This window comes from Arachis hypogaea, chromosome 20 (genome assembly GCF_003086295.3).
Source record: "Arachis hypogaea cultivar Tifrunner chromosome 20, arahy.Tifrunner.gnm2.J5K5, whole genome shotgun sequence".
NCBI lineage: Eukaryota > Viridiplantae > Streptophyta > Magnoliopsida > Fabales > Fabaceae > Arachis > Arachis hypogaea.
In genome coordinates, this window is record NC_092055.1 from 126,720,398 (window position 1) to 126,738,698 (window position 18,301).

The window sequence follows — 18,301 nt, forward strand, 5'->3', positions numbered from 1 at the left end:
TTATAAAGTCTAAAATAAAATAAATAAATTGTTATTTATTCTAATTAAATTTATTTATATACTATATATGAATTAACGTTAATTTTATTGATGCTAGATAAAATTATAGAAGAATTTACGAAGCAGCATAAATTATTGCTCTTTCAATCAAATCATACCACATACAAAAATAAATTAAATTAAATAAATCAAATTTGCATATCTATATAAATTGAATTGAATAAATTCGATTTAGGCAAATATGTAGTAAATTGAATTCATAAGGTTCGAATTACATGCAACTTCTGAATAATTATAATGATATGGGTATTGTATATAAAAATTAATAAAAAAATAATTTAAATTCCGTACAATATTTTTTGTATTTATGAGCTATTAAAAATGAACGAAAAAATGTTGTATGAAATTTAAATTTTTTTGTATGAGTTGTTATATAAAATACTAATATCATTATTATTATTTATTAAAAATAGTACAACTAAGATTTTACTAATAATTTTAAATATTATATTTTTATAAAATTTTAAAATTTTTTATTATAAACACTTTTTGTAATTATTATAAATAATTTTATAAAATTTAAAAATGGCTTAAAAGATGTTATGAGTAAACCGTCTAACAAAAAAACTGATTACAAAATCGGTCGAATCTGTAGTTAATCGATAAACCATTAGAATTGGCCGGTTTTTTTAAAGGGTTTCTGATTTGTTAATAACTCCTCCAAACGGTGCCGTTTTGACTTTAAAAAAAAAACTGAATCCCCAACGGCTTAAACCCATAACCTGTAACCCAGTCCCACTCCCACACTCCTCGCTTCTCCTCTCTGAAATTGACGTAAAATTTTGATACTGAAAGAAGAATCCTAGCTCCCCAAATCGCGAGCCCGTAGCCACCGTGGCGTTAGACTGAGAGAGAGCGTGCTGAGATAGAATTATCTACTATTATAGTTAAAGTAATAGCAGAGGCTGAAGGTCAAGCGCATGAAGCAATTGATTGAGGATCATAAAAGGAGAATGCTTATAGAACGGATGCAGGGTGAAAGAGGCAAATGGCTTGCTGAGATCAACACAATCTTTGGTCATATTGAAGGTACTGTTAACAAACCTTTTGGGAATTATATCAGATTAAGAAACAAAAAACTGGTGCTATATATCAAATTTTATTCTCATACCCTTTTTATTCAGTACCTCTTGAAATGCCAGTATTTATGATATAGAATTATTTGACAACATACAAAAATAAAATAATTTCATGCCTTTTCGAAACTTCTTGTGATTTAGGGTACCTAATTAGTATACGTAAATATGGTGATTTCCTCTTCGGCATATATTGTTTCTTATTTTGATTTTTCAAAATTAAACTCCAATTTGCGATGTAAATGGAACACAATAAATGTTGGCCGTTAATTTCTATCCTAATTTTGATAATTATTTTATTGATATGATTCAGATTCTTTAATCCTGAATAGTCCAAAAACTTTCCGTTTTTTTTTAGTTAGATTTTGATAGAAACGTAAATATTCTTGCAATTCTTATTGTGAAATTATATATATTGTTTAATATTTAATAATTTATAAAAAAAAAAAGTACCCACCAACCCGCCAGCCTACCATTAGGCGGAGCGGAGAAGAAATTTAATACCGCCTTACTAGGCGGGGCGGGGCAGGTTAGCCCACCAGATCGCAGGTTTTTGGCAAGATAGGGCGGGCTTTTCTGTTTGCCACCCCTAATGGAGACACAAACATAAGTACCCGCCCCATGGAATAAAATTATTAATTTATCCTAATTTATGTATACGTAAATTCATTTCTTGAATTTAGTAACCCTAATTTTTGCCTTCAATTCGAATTCTTCCTTTTTCTTTTAGACTCATTCTCAACCTCGATCATCTCTCTCTCTAACTCACTTTCTCTGTCTCTCAAGTCCGTCACTACGTCGCTTAGTATCGTTCCAAAAAATTATGTTATGTTATTATGTTGGAATATGTTTTTATGTTTTCTCCTTTTGAAATGTTATTTTTCATAATGAATATGTTATAAATTGTGTTGAATTATATTGAACTGATTATTTTATGATTATTATATTATGTCTTTTTGTGTTAATTTTTTTCAAAAGTTTATCGAAGAGATCTACATTCTCTAAGGGGTAATTAAACAAGAACTTGCAATGTCGGAGAAGGAACGGGGGCATTTTTTTAAATAGGAGTGAGGGATGGGAAGGGGATTTCTCACACTTCTCTGAGTACTCATTACCATATCTAACTAGCAACGGAGATCCAATCTGAGTCGATTTAAGAGGGGGCGCGTGGACTTCATCTGCATTGGGCCTTTAAGGTAACGAACCTAAGTCGGATTTGGGACCCTAACAATGGATTTTAGTTGATCTTGCTTGCATTAAGGTCTTACTAGACCCAAATATATCTTGGATTAATATTTTGAGTCATTGTTATAGTAAATACTATACTATTTAATATTATAACACTTAGTATATATAAAAGTTGAATGTATTTACAAGATATTTTTTTAATTCAAATTAAAAAATTAATTATCTCTTTTTTAATTTTAAATATTATTTTTTAATGTAAAAAAATAAAAATAACAATAATAACTCACATAATTAAAATAGATAATTTTAATATATACATGATACTATATATATCAAGGATTATTATATAAGATATATAATTTTTTTCTGTAATGACTATTTATATAATTTATTGAACAATTTTTTTATCTTAATATTTAATAAATTAACATATAAAATATTATTTAACAAACAAAATAAGTAACTTAAGTCATTATCTAGAACAATAAATATAATAGTACAAATGTTTATTTATTTATTAGTAGTGAAAAAATATAAATAGTATAAACTGATATTTTTTTAGTATAAAAGCAATAATAAAGGTTATTAATTAAGTTAATTACCTAATTAAAAAATTATGAAAAATTATTTAAATAATAATAACAAATAAGATCACTATTTTTACATATTACAAAGTTTATGAAAAAAAATTTGGATAATAAATTAATCCTCAATAGATTATACATTAATTCTGTCAAAAAATTAAATAATACATTGGATATTATTATTTACGTACTAATATAATATATATTATCGATTATTAAGTTTAAAATTAATTTTTAATCCAATTTTTGGTAATTAAAATTTAAATGATTGAAATTATTAAATGCTAAATATTTTACATCTAACCAATTTATTTTTTTATTGAAATAAAAAAATGAGTCATTAATAAATTCTAAATTTAAATTTAAATTTGAATAAGAAAATAAAAAATATTTTAAATTTTATCTCACTAAGAAGAATTAATTTTAAGACAAGAAATTATTTTGCACATCATATATATATTGTGGGATAATATGGTCATTTGCTATTATTCACTTTTTTTTAAGTTAAACTTTGATTTTGATAATAATTTTATAAATTTCTTAAAATAATAATTATTTTAAATTTTTGTTTTAAATGTCGAAGCATATAATTTTTTTTTACTTTTATAAATTTTTTCATGCTGAGCACGGGTTCCTACACTAATTGCAGTTAAAAATGGAACATTCATGAACAAACTATTCAACTTCAGCAATTGCAGCATTAAAACAGTTGCTAATTACAACAATTGCATCCAAAACAAATTGCTTGTAAACAAAACATAAATGGATACAAGAAGCGTAAAAATGAAAGTGTTCGATATTGGGTACTTTGGCAAGAAGTGAGAGCAAGGTCATCTATACTAATCAAAAAGCACTAAAATAGGGACTGACGACGAATTCAGGACATAAATTAAAAAAAATGAACTTCGGATCCATAGCCTACCTGCAGGAACGACGACGGCGACGAGCACGGAGGCAGCAGCGACGGCAGAGAGTGAAGCCGATGCGTGATATTGAGACTGAGAGCTAGACTTTGACTTTTTTTTCATTTTTGGTTAAACAAAGGCCCACAAGCCCAAACATAACAGATTACATAGAGTTTGGCCCAAAAAAAAGCAGATTACATAGAGGGAACACTGTGAGGCCGATAAACTCCAATTACATCATCAAAAACTAACTGCTTAAGAGAGAGGCAGGTTTGACCAAAAAAAGAGAGGCGGAAAATTCCGGTCATGTATAAATTGTATATTAATATCGGAAGGTAAAGTATTAAATTGGTCTTCTACGTTTGGGGTAAATTTTATTTTAGTTCCCAACGTTTAAAGTGTCCTATTTACGTCTAAAATAGTTTTGATTTGCATCAATTAAGTCCTGCCGTTAAGTGGGACTGTGGGAGTCAAATAGTTAACGTCGTGTCCGACGTGGCAAAGGAGAGGGGGCAGGGGGTTAATAGACGTGTTTTGGTTCCCGCGTTTGCACAAAACACATACTTACCCTGACTCTTCTTCTTCTTGTAAAGCACGAAACGATCAAAGAAACCCACAAACCCTACCGATCGTCACTCAAGGGTTGCGATTCGCAGCTAGAGAGGTGACATTGTCCTTCAGTAACATTAAAGGTCTACAGAAGTTGGTTTGAAACCCTTCCTTTCCGGAAGAAGATCGTGTCAGGTATTCCTTTATCAAATCTCCTCAACCCATTTGGTTTTCATCTTAATGCACGTTGATATGAAATGATGTTGTCTGTGTGATTTTTTGTTTTATAGTTCCATATTCGTTTCTTGTTTTATTTTGGAAGTTTTTATTTTGCCCTAGTGATTGCATTTATGTATTTCTGTTGTTGTTGATCAATGTGAGAATTTTATGAAGTCTGTTATGTTTGTCTGATAGATTGTTAGGAGGATGAGTTATTTTAGTGTCAAGATACATCATGGGGGGAAGTTTGGGTTTGATGGTGAACCTTTACACTATGTGAGGGTGAGACTTCGATAGTGGACTACTGTGATGAAGATAGATGGAGTAGGTTTGAGGCAACAGAGATAGTGGTCGAACAGGGATATGTGGCAGAGAATATCGCTGCAATGTGGTATAAGTCTCTGAAAGATGAAACAGATGTAGGACTGAGGATGCTTCACACAGACAAGGATGCAATGGACAAGGCCAGAATTGGAATGAGGAACAACATGGTGGAGCTTTTTGTAGTTCACAAAGATAGTGCTACTGCTAGAAAAGGTTGTACAATTGAGAAAGTTCAAGATATAGATGGTGGTGAGGCTGCTGCACCCACTACAGGGACTGTTGGGCCTAGTCCAATTGTGCTGCACAAGGTCCAATCATCTGCTCAGGTCAAGGTGGGTAAGAATCCCAAGGTGGTGACAGAAGCCCAAACTGATATGTTGGAGGATGATGATGAAGAGAGGTCAGAGAGGTTAGATTTTTCAGGTGACGATGAATCTGAGGATGATGACTACCAGCCAGAGAATGATGATGCCACTGATAAGGGAGACAGTGATGAACAGTGGAGTCAAAACAGCTTTGGAGATAGTGCAATAGATGTAGCTTTTGATGACAGCGATGACGATTGGAATGCTGATGGGGGTTTGTATGATGTTGATATCACAACTATGAAAGATTCTCAAAAGATGAAACAGAGTGTTCTAACCGAGAGAGTACATGGAGAATTTAGTGCCAGTGTTAACAAGGGAAAGGAGCAAGTGGTGGCTGCTGGACTAAGGGATGAAGATGATGGGTATGAGAGTGAGGAGTTATGGGATGTCCCTGTAGGTGATGATGAAGGGGATCCCTTGTTGAGGAAGTACCCGTTGCACAAGAGTTTGAAGAATATGAAGGAGTATAAATGGGAGGTTGGGACAATGTATGTAGATAGGAATGCTTTTAAGGAATATGTAATTAGCTATGCTGTGCACAGTGACAGAGGAATATGGTTCTCAAAGTGTGATAGCCATAGGTGCAAAGCTATTTACCAAGAAGGTTGCAAGTGGTTTGCATACTGCCATAAGTTGAAGAGAGATGATACATGGCAATTGACTAGTTGTTATAAAAAATACACATGCAGTAAGGCAACCAAGATTAGTATCATGAGTTCTCAGTGGCTGAGTAAGGCTTTTATGAAGAAGATTTGTTAGAACCCTAAAATGAAGTTGAGAACCTTGATAAAGAAGGCTCATACCAAGTGAAATGTTGACATCACAAAGACCAAAGCTGCCAGAGTGAAGCAGCAAGCGTTGGATGAGATTAATGGTACTTATGGAGAGCAGTATAGGAGGATACATGACTATGGTATCGAGTTACTGAGGTCAAATCTGGGTAGCACTATTCGGATACAAGTGCAGAGACCTCCTGAATTTCAACTAGAGACACCAATCCCTGGTAAGGACTTGAGACCATGATTCGAGAGGATCTATATCTGCTTGGATGCTTGCAAACGGAGTTTCATGGTGTGCACACCCATGATCGGCCTTGATGGGGTCAACTTCTAACAGCCATTGGATGGGACCCCAATGATCAAATTTTACCAATTGCCTATGCTGTTGTTAAAGCGGAGACAAAAGACTCGTGGATGTGATTTTTGTTGAATCTGTGTGATGATTTGGGTGTTGAGAAGATCAGATAGTGTACATTCATGAGCGACCAACAAAAGGTAACCCTCAACTTAAGCAGTTTTGACCTGAAATTGTTTTATTGATTTTGTGTTTAATTCATGTTGTGCTATTATTGACTTGTGCTATTTTTAAATTCTGTTTTCAAGGGATTGATTCCTACCTTTGATGAGTTGCTACCTGGCATAGATCACATGTTTTGTGTCATGCACTTATATAGCAATTTCAGAAAAAGGTTTCCAGGTGTACAGCTGAAAATGATGATGTGAAAGGCTGCAAAGGCAACATATGTTCAGGAGTGGGAGAGAAGGATGAAGGAGATTCATCTGATTGATCAAGGAACTTATAATCATCTCATGGAGATCCCTACTAAGTATTGGAGCAAGTCCAGGTTTAGTTATTTTCCTAGAGTTGATACACTTGTAAACAACAAGTGTGAGTGTTTTAACTCTGTTATTGTAGAGGCTAGAGAGAAATCCATCATGTCTATGTTAGAAGATATTAGGGTTTATCTAATGAATAGGTGGGCTGACAATAGACAAAGTATAATTACATATGCTGAAAAATTTTTGCCAAAAATAAACAAGAAAATTGAAAGAGAGTTTGATAAGGGTGGAGAATGGCCATCTATGCGGGTAGGGACAAGTATGAGGTGTCCAGCAGCCAGGGTAATATAGACAAATTTATTGTGGACTTAAAGTTACATGAGTGCTCCTGTAGAAAGTTTCAACTAACAGGTTACCCTTGTGAGCATGCCATGAGTTGCATTAGAAAAATATGTTTAGATGTTAAGAACTATGTGAACAAGTGCTATAAGAAAGAGACATACGTGGATTGCTATCAACATGTAATCTACCCTGTGAATGGACCAAATCTGTAGGACCGGACTCAGAATGATGATGTGCTACCACCAGTGTTTAGGAAACCAATAGGGCACCCAAAATTAAGCAGGAACAAGGCTGGTGATGAGTCACGCAACAATGGACCACTATCTAAATTATCCAGGGCTGGACAACAACAAAAATGTTCCTACTGTTTTGCACTTGGTCACAATAAAAGAATTTGCCCTAGAAAACGCAAGGTGGAAGCCTCAGCAAAAAAGGTAAATTTGTTGATATCAATTTAGCCTACCCTTGTATGGATTTTTTATTACTAATTTGTTGAACAAACTCTGTTGATGTCACTGTTTATTGTTACTGGTTGTAGTAGAACGCTACTCCACAGGCCAAGAAGAGTGCTGGCACAACTAGGACTACAAACCCCAGCAAGAATGCAGCGAAGACAATAACAAAAGCAGCAACAAAACTTCAGCCAAAGAGGAAGAGCAATACACAAGTTGTAGGGACCCAACAGTCACAAACCTCCTCCAAGAGAGCTAAATGCAGCATTAGCGCCAGTCAGCCCCAGCCATCCACAACAACAGTTACTAGTCCATCAAGAAGGACCTTGAAGTACATGGCCAAAACACCATCTAGGGCCTGAAAAGCATTGGGATGAATTTATAGTAGATTTTAATGTTTTAGTTTATATTTTGTAATGAAAGTGGCAATGACCAAGGGCTGATGTTCCTGTAATACTTTAGACAGCCTACTTTAAGACTTCTAGTTTCATGTTGATATATTTTGTGTTATTTTTTTATGGTTATCTTTAAGACTTGTTTGGATATTGTAATGGTTAAGAGAATCAACTTTAAGACTTCTCCCTACTCAATGGTTAAAATGAAATTTCAAAAGTTAAGTTATATGAATTGGCAACTTTAGCCTTTTGTTTATCGGTTTATCAAACTGATTTAAACTGTTATAATGCCCAATAATGTATGTCAAAATACAGGAACACACAGTTTTCCATTTCACTTAATAATTGATAATGTTTACAGCACATACCTTTACACATAACTGTTCCAATTTGTTATCCCCTAAGACATTGCTATTAGGACTCTAACTGTATGTCAATTTTTTCATTCCACTCAACATTTGACATTCCTATCAAACTAGGAACAACAACAGCAAAACAAATAAAGATAATTGTTAGCCCCCTAAACTTCAATTAAATTGATCACAGAGCAGCAGCCTAGCCATTATCCATCCAAGAATGCCAACAGCAAGTGCCAATGCAAATTTTCTTTCAGCTTTCTGCAGGTTTTCCTTCAACACACTTGCTTTCTTCTTCAGTCTCTTGCCCTTCAGCCTGTGCTGAAGAAAAATAATCGCATTCTTCTCCGATCTGTTCTCAAAAAAAGCAAAAAGAGGACACCAAATAGTTCAAACCCTCCACACACTGGCACCTAATGCTATTTCGAAACAAGAGACTGCAAAGAGGAGACTCACCTGATAGTTGACGCATCCCCAGAATCTTCTTCCTGGGTTCTCCGCTGTAGATGATGTCCGCAACACTGGTCTCTCCCCACAGAAGCACGTCCTCCTTCTCCCACGAGTCTTGCTGCTGCTACGCGAACCTTGAGAAGACGACTAAGGAGCCATTCTCAGAAGACGAAGAACAACAATTTTGGGGGATTAGGGTTTACTAGATGATGTCCGCAACACTGGTCTGTCCCCACAGAAGCACGTCCTCCTTCTCCCACGAGTCTTGCTGCTGCTACGCGAACCTTGAGAAGACGACTAAGGAGCCATTCTCAGAAGACGAAGAACAACAATTTTGGGGGATTAGGGTTTACTTATTGGACCCGATTTTATTTTTCTTTTTTTTTTCCTTGCTTACAACGGTTAACTAAAGCCACTCCCTCTCGTTTGCTACGTCGGACACGATGTTAACTATTTGACTCTCACTTAACGGTAGGGTTAATTGATGCAAATCAAAACTATTTTGAACGTAAATAGGACACTTTAAACGTTGGGGACTAAAATAGAATTCACCCCAAACATAGGGGACCAATTTAATACTTTACCCATATCCGAATCAATAATTGATCTGCTCAAAATATTAGATTATTGGGTTATTGATTCAATTGTTGAATTACTAATTGAATTTAATGCATATATCTAATTATAATTAAATAATTATATAAAATTTTATTTTATTTTTTTGTAATATGTTTTTTTATGTTTTTGTTAATTAACTATTATTTTTATTTCAATAAAAAATGTTATGATTAATAAAAAAGTTTTTTATTTTTAAATATTTAATAAAATTTAGTACTTATTTTAATAGGTGTATAATTAAAAATATAGTTAATTTAAACAAGAATGAGTACAAAATTAAAATTAAATTAAATAAATAAAAAATAATTTACTTGAATATGTTGTATAAATATATACATTAATTAACATTGTAAATTCCAAGAAATAGCATGGTCTAGTACTCCAAAGCTAAGAGGTTGTAACCCATCGTTTTCATATTTTGCAATTTAACATCACAAAGTTATTCCTTCATTTAGTTTCATAATGCTTCAATACTGCACATCGGATCTAAAGAGAGAAAAAGGCCTTTACAAGGCTTGTGACAAGCATAATACGTGCATGCCAAGGAGAACACGAACGGGGAGCACTCACTCAAGGACAAGGCAGAAAAAATCGAAATTTTATGTGAAAAATTCCATAAAATCGATTGATTGCTCAAAGGGGTTGTGTTCCTATCAAGGTTGCAAAAATCGGATCGGTTATGGAATCGGTCAAGTAATTAGTTTAATAATTTAATGGTAATCGAAATTAAACCATAACTGAATCGGTTTAATTAAATATAAAGTAAAATTATAAAAAATTCAATGTATAATTTTAAATATTTAAATTTAATTATTTTTAAATTAATAAAATTCAAATTTTGATAATTTCACAAAATAAATTATCCATAATTTTTCATTAAAAGGTCATAAACAACTTCAAATATCAAAGTTTATAACTAAAAAAATCAAAACGCACATAAATAACAAACACAAAATATTTTACAATCAAAAGAAACAACATTAAACAAAGATAAATGTATATTGCGCCTTGTGATTTTTGTCATCCTTGACAGTGAAATATTCCCAAATCGGATTAGATTTTTTTTTAGAGAAACCTGTTTAAGATTCTTGAACAACATTTTATTGTGGTTGCTCATCATTTTTTGGTTGTTCCATCTAAATTAAAAATGATAGCAATCAAGAATCCAGCAATCCATAATGATCGGCCAGCAAATGACATGCCATTCATACGGCATTCAACATAATTAATTCAGCCATTCATCCGGTTAATTCACCAAAATTTAATATAGCAGAATTTAATATAACAAAATTGAACTTACATAGCAAAATTCAATATACCAAAATTTAAAATTCAAGAGTTCCAAAATTTAACTTATATCAAATTTATTCAGAATTAACAAAATAAAAAAAATTAAAAAAGCAGAGCAAGAACTCAGAAGAAGAAGAACTGAACTCTGCATCTGAAGTTCTAAACTCAAAACTATCCTAAATTTCTCAATGAATAAAAAATTAATTAAAAAATCCAAAAACACAAGAACTTATATCAAATTATTCAGAATTAACAAAATAAAAAATAAAAAAATAGAACAAGAACTCAAAAGAAGAAGAATAGAAGAATTCTGCATCTGAAGTTCTGAACTCAAATCTGCCCAAAATTCCTCAATGAATAAAAAATTAATTGAAAAATCCAAAAACACAAGAACTCAAGAATCCAGAACCCAATTCATACAGTTAATTCACCAAATAAACAAAATTAATTGAAAAACAAAAAGGTTAAAGTACTCACCGCGGGAGAGCACAGAAGGCCAGACCACGACGACTAGGTGCCCGACGACGACGTTAACAGGAGCCGCGACCAGGACCACAAGCCAACGACCAGACGACGCCAACTTCAAAAGATTCAGAGTTCAGGACAACCGTGCCTCTGACAGCTGCCTCGATCCGCGACGGTGACGCTTCAATCCGGCGTAGATTATGGCATTGACGGTGGCGTTTGTTGGAGGAAGGTCGAAGAGGAGGTGAGTGTCTTCAAAGTAGGAAATTAGGGTTGGAGGAAGGTGATAGTGCGATACTGATTCATCTTCAATTTACTTCAGCCTTTTCTTTTGTTTTTGAGTAGAAGACAAATAGGTCCCTGACCTTTTTGTCTGCGTATATTTTCGTCCTTGACCATTGAAAAATACTTTAAAATCCCTGACGTCCTTAAAAGTTAGACGGATCAGTCCCTCTGTTCAAATGCCTCCGTCAGTCCCAATAGAAAAGTCTAACGTGGCTCCCGTAATGCTTGTCACGCGTACGCGTGGGTCACGCGTACACGTCACCTGGCAAACTTCCCTCTCACGCGTACATGTCGCCATGAATTCAGCAAATCCTCATTTCTTCATGAATTCTCTACTTTGCATGCTTTTTTCCATTTCTTTCAAGTTATTCTTGCCTTCAAAACTTTAAATCACTCAAACAAACATATCAAGATATCGAATGGGAGAAAAGTAAATTAAATTTAGCCCTAACCCCATTACAACCCTTGAAAAGACCTCTTGATATATGTATCCATGCATTGAATATATGTTGATTAGTAGAAGAAGAGCAAGCCTTAGAAAGCAAGATTAGTAGAGAATTGAGAGAATCGACCCTCAAACACTAGAGAGATTAGAGTGCAAACACTTCCGGTGAGGGTTCAAGACTCAATCCCTTGTTCCTTGCTTTCACGAGCTTTCTTCTTACAAGTATATTTATACTTCATTTTGAGATTTGAATTAGTGGAATTCATAAATCATCATACTATCTTAGCCCTACTTGTTCATATATGTTCTTGGAGATTAATTCATTTTTAACCAAGTAGGTAGAAGCATTTTGCATATTAGTTGATGAACCACAAGAGTTTAGCACGGGGACATGCTAATGTTTAAGCGTGGAAAAGTTGATGAACCACAATTTTATGGTTTATATTGTATTAAATTTGGTGGATTTTATCAACTTTTTCCACATTTATTCACTAAAATAGTATAATTTTTTGAATTTCTCCCATTAGATGCCTTGATATGTTTGTTTGAGTGATTTACAGTTTTGAAGGCAAGAATGGCTTGAAAGAAATGGAAAAAAAGCATGCAAAGTGGAGAATTCATGAAGAAATGAGGATTTGCTTAATTCATGGTGACGCGTCACGTGTGTCACGCGTACACGTGACAAGCATTACGGGAGCCACGTCAGATTTTTCCGTTGGGTCTGACGGAGGCACTTGGACGGAGGGACTGATCCGTCCAACTTTTAAAAGTATTTTTCAATGGTTAGGGACAAAAATATCTGCGAAAAAAAGGTCAGGAACCTATTTTTCTTTTACTCTTTGTTTTTTTTCCTTCCCCAGCGTCAAAACGACACCGTTTGGTGGCTTGTGAGGAAAAACTGGTGCTTGTTAAAACCCGGCCGGTTCGGTCGGTTCGCCGGTTAACCAACGATTCGGTCGATTTTTTGTCCGATTTTTTACAGGCAGTTTTGGGGTGGACTGGATTGGTCAGATGACCGGTTTCAGGTAAACCCGGTTGAACCAACCGGCCTGGTTCGATTTTCAGAACCTTAGTTCCTGCACATCACGTGGGTTGCCAGCTCACTGTGTATCGGTCTAGTTTTTTGCGTGCAATTCATATCAAACAATAATGGAGCAAGGTGAAATCAGGTTTGTCTTGATTCGAACCTGGTTTTAACTAATGATCAGGTTTATTTTTGAGACCCTTACCCGACCCTAGACCCGATGAAATCATTCTACTTTCAGACCACACTAAAACTGGGTCTCGACTGAGTGAAATATGGGTCTTGATAAATTTTATGTCAAAAAATTATGATGCACTCATTTATAAAGAATAAAAAAAATACTTCTTACAGAAAAGTTGATAACCATATTTGAACTTGAATTTGTGCATAAATTCGAATTTCATATTTCTATGATCTATTTTCTAATTCAACAAATGTGATTAAAAATAAAACAATAAAACAATAAATTTATAATTAATATTACATAATATTAGAATTAATTTAAAATATATATACCTTTTTTAGTTCTCCTATGATACACATGGATCGGGTAAAGTCGGATTCGTCTTGATCCGGACCCGACTTTAAATAATGACCGGGTTTATTTTTGAGACCCTTACCTGGCCCTAAACCCGATGAAATCACACTAAATTAGTCCTAAAATATTCGAGATCAAGTTGGATTTTCAGACCGGATTAGATCATGTGCACCCCTATCAAACAGGCCACTTTTTAACAGGTTTGACCGATTTGTGATGATTCAAACAAAAAAATTAGTTCCAATGTTAAATCGAACCAACTAGATCCATTCAATCCGATTTTAATAATTATGATATTAATATATCTTGGCTTATGCTAAGTCTTGGTTTGGTAAAGTTTTTTGAAGAGGTGCTTGTGCTTTTTAAAAGCTCAAGCTCCTCATTTTGTATTTGGTAAATTAAAAAGATCATGTGCTTGTGCTTGCAGCTTTTAAAAGATCGGAGTACTTTTGAAAGCACCTAAGGTAGAGCTTTTCAAAGTTGGCTTGTGCTTTTCAAAATTTAAAAGTCTAATATAACCTTATATGTTAACTAATTTTCAAATTTAATGCTTGCATTTATGTCTATTATAGTATTTTTAAATTTTAAAAGTTATTTTACTAAACGCAATTGTTGTTGCTTGTATTTATTAAAAACTATTTTTAATTTAATTTACCAAACATAAATGCTACAAGTTTTAAAAAACTATCTTTTAAAAGTTAGCTTTTATAAGCTACTTCTGAAAAGTAAAAGCTTTACCAACCAAGCCTAAAACTAACCTGCAAATCAGCATTTTTTTTTTTTTGACATGGAACCAACACATTTATTAGCCTCCCTGTGAGTATGGCTAAAGCAATCAATCCGGCCGAGCTAGATTATTCGGTCACTAAAATCTAGCCATAGCCGATTGAATGAAATATTAGATTTGATAAAATACCTTTTTCTTTATGATTTTTTGATTTTTTCTGAATTAATTTAAACTGGGCCCTCCTAACCCAAGTCAATGGATCTTTTATCTTTTGGGTATGATAAACAAGAGTTACTCAATTTATCTTTTAAAATTTGAATTTAGACTTAAATTGATTCATAAAATTTTAATGGACTCAAATTAAATTTTTAAATTTATAATAGTAATTTGCACTAACGGCTGAGATGATCTTAGCTAATGGCTTGCTGATTTGACATTTGATATATTAACTTGTCACGGTAGATAAAACAAACATCATCACATTCAATCTTCGACGAAATAACGTCATTTCATACAAATGGAAGTTAAAATACATATAATTTTATGATCAATTTGAGTATTAATTCAATAAAATTAAGATTTTTTTTTCTTCAATTTTGTTAATTTAATTCAAAATAAATTTTTTCATGGAAAATTTTATTTTGTATGGCCAAAAACCTTTTTAAAAAAATTGAAAAAAACAAGTCTATATGTATTTCGATTTTTTTTACAAGCACCTTCTAAATGACAGACTATAAAAAGAAAGTTGTCATCCTTGATGTATTTGAGAAAAGATGCCGATTCCCGAAAATCCGAAATGTATATCCAGGTGGTATGTCCACTAAATTTATATCCAGATGGTATGTTCATATAATCTTGTTGGTTCAGTAAAAAAAGTTCTCTACTTTATGATGTCAGGATTAGGCTAAGATAATTGTGACATTTGTTGTCTACTTATATAATAGTATTTTCTACTTCCAAGATATAGCAGTATTTTCTACTTATATGTATAGGCATGACTTTCTACCGGGTAGTATCGTAAAAGTTTTACAAATACAAGCATATAATTAAATGAGACCGTAAAACAAATTTGCCTAACTGCAAGATAATTAAACTCTAAACATATTACTAAAACCTTGTTATTGTGATGGAACTGGAACCAAGATACCATAAATCATCAAATGAATGATTCCAAGAGTAACTAGTGATTGTTAGCACTTAGCAGTGACGGGTATTATTCTTATATGAACCATGAAACACACAGCACATATATTTTTAGAAACTGTGAATAACAAATCATGAGGATTGCTTATCATTTTCTTGCTTATAGAAAGATTCATAGGTTTGAACTCTTGTCTTTGATTCTTGCAACTCTGAGTCTTGCTCTGATTCACGCATGAAAGCATCGGTCATCTTGAGAAAATCATTCATGTGAACTTGTTTCCATTCCTTTCAGGTAAAAATCAGAGAGAAAATAAGAACTTGCTTAACACAGAGGGATGCATAAAAGGGGGATTTAAATCTTAATGTATAACTTAAAATAGACATCGAACTGAACAGTTATATCCAACAAAGGCTTAGATCTCGAAAATAGTAAGATGAACATATTTGAATATAATTTCATGCTTCCCTTTTCAGCTAGCTACTCATATAAAAAAACACGTTGAAATATAAAATATACATTGAAAATGAGTTAAACAACGCATTGTGGTTGATTTTTTTATGTGCACATAACATTTGTTAATCTGGAGCATGAAAAGCGAAAATAAGAAAGATAAAATGCATACCTCAAAATCCCACTCTCCATATAAATTTGGATCGTTTGGGTCACTCCAAACATAAGTGTGAACTTGTAACTTCTCAGAAGTGTCCTGCAGCACAATTGATTTCAGCATTTGTAGATTCTTTCTAGATTCCTCATGATCATACTATGTACTGTATACATTGACTCCGTGTAAAAATCATACTATTCATCTCATTTGGTCATGAAAATTTGAACTTGGAACATCAAATTATCTTCTGTACCATACAAGATTATGTAATTAAAGTTGAATGATACACATAGAGGCAAATAGAAATAGCAGAGATTGGAGTTGGACTCACCATCAATACAACCTCAGCATCACTTCTATTATATTCAACATCCTCGAATTCGTCTAAGATATCCAACTCCACTCCTGTGATCTCATGAAGGACCTGAGTGTTCAATAATAGAATTAAAAGAGGATTAGGTTGTGATCTTTTCAAAGAGCAAGAAAAAGAAAAGAGGAGTAAGGTAATGAATTAAGCATGCATATAGACCGAAGACAAAGGTTCAATTCACGCAAGAAACAGATTTTTCTAATTTCAAGGAGCTAAGGGGCAAATTGCTCAAATGATTTAGATTTATTCAACAACAGCATGGGAAAAAAATTACTACTGATGAACCTAAACAAGCTTAGAAATGAGAAATTAAGTAAAAGCAAAGGATCAACAACAATAAGATAATAAAGATAGTACCCTGCCAGTAACTTTCTTATTCTCCACAGGGAGAATAGCGGGATAAACGCGACCTTTGATTTTAAACCTGTGACTGAAATGGAAGAAAAAACAATCAAAAAGGAGAAATCAGAAATTCGAAAGTGAGAGAGAGAGAGAGAGACTGACTAGCCATGGAGAGTGGCAGGGGTTGAAGAAGGGACGCGATTCAAGAGGACACGAACAACCTCATCGGCTAAGAGGCTGCCATACACGAACACGTCGTGCCTCGCTCTCACCACAGAATTCGTCATTTTCTGCTGCTTCTTCTTCTCTCGCTCTCGCTCTTACTCCACTCTCTCTTCCTCTCCAACAAAATCGCTTCCTTATTATTTATATATAAACCAACTAATCATATCACTCCACTTAGCTCTGATTTTTTTACTAAACAGGTAAATAAGAATCTCATTTGTCTGATTGCACGTGTCGTATCTCTGTCACGTGCTTGTTCCTAATACCTTGCTTTAATTTTTCTACAAAATTTATCACTCAAATTTTGATCGGAGAATAAATTGGCTAATTTCTTTTGGAAAATTCTATGGTAATGGTGAGGTCACAAAATCAACATCGGTAGATGGCGTATTGTAAGACTGCCAAGTTAGTGAGTTTAGGGGGCGCATTGTAGGACTGCCAAATTCTATGGTTATTTTTTCGCTATTTGCATTATTATTAAGCAGGTATAATAATTAAGTTGTGCAATATAAGTGAATTGGGCTGCATATAAAGTTGTACGAGTTGGACTTCTTGTAAAAAGGATGAGAGATGAGTTGGATGTAGGACTGAAAGTGAGTCAAACCAATTCATGAGCTAGCTCGAGTTCGACTCGTTAATAGCTCGATAAGTTAAGCTCGTGAGTTAGTGAGCCAAGTTTGAGCTTGGAATTGAGCTCATAAATTAAATGAGTCGAGCTTGAGCTTAGATAAGCTCAGCTTATTAGCTCGTGAGCTGACTCGATTATATATATATAATCATGAGACTTTTTTACTTAAATAAATTAAACAAGTTCTAAAATTACTCAAATCCCCTAAATCAATTTTTGATACGTAAATACCCTAATCCTAATATTATATAAATCATGCTAGGGGAATGTGGTTTATATAATATGTTAACCATTACCCAGGTGGTGGAAATCAGAGAACTAGGAGCACACAAAGCACTCCTGACGTTTGACAGTATTCTCAGTGCTGAAGAGGCTTACACGTTCGAATTGAACAACCTCCTCAAGTTCTTTCATAGGGTATGGAGATGGGATGAGGAGGAGCGAAGCGATACTCGAAGGATATGGTTAGAGTGTTTCGGTATTCCCTTGCATACATGGTCACCAGATACATTCAATTTGATAGGAAGCCAATGGGGAGAAGTCGTTGGATGTGACTAAGCCACGGAATCTTGCCGCTCCTTCAGCGTGGCGCGGGTACAAATTGACACTTGTTGTATGGACAGAATCAACGAGTGGATACACATCACAGTTGGAACTAGTGGGTTTGACGTCCTAGTTAAAGAGGCCAGCCACGAGAGCTTTGGAAGGGAGTTCCAGATTGAGGAAATAATTAAAACTTATTTTCCAGAAATATGTGAGTGTTCCG

The 18,301-nt window shown here is 33.9% G+C and overlaps 1 protein-coding gene across 1 annotated transcript; it reads right to left on the reverse strand.

Annotated features, from left to right (window-relative positions):
- Positions 1-15,340: 15,340 nt before the first annotated feature.
- LOC112784901 (AIG2-like protein D) lies at positions 15,341-17,267 on the reverse strand. Its single transcript, XM_025828254.2, has 5 exons — positions 16,845-17,267; positions 16,698-16,770; positions 16,302-16,394; positions 15,986-16,069; positions 15,341-15,647 (listed from the first exon to the last, which is right to left on the reverse strand). Exons 1-5 carry the CDS (start codon positions 16,967-16,969, stop codon positions 15,495-15,497), a joined length of 528 nt encoding a protein of 175 aa, XP_025684039.1. The 5' UTR covers positions 16,970-17,267; the 3' UTR covers positions 15,341-15,494.
- Between the last annotated feature and the right edge of the window lie 1,034 nt (positions 17,268-18,301).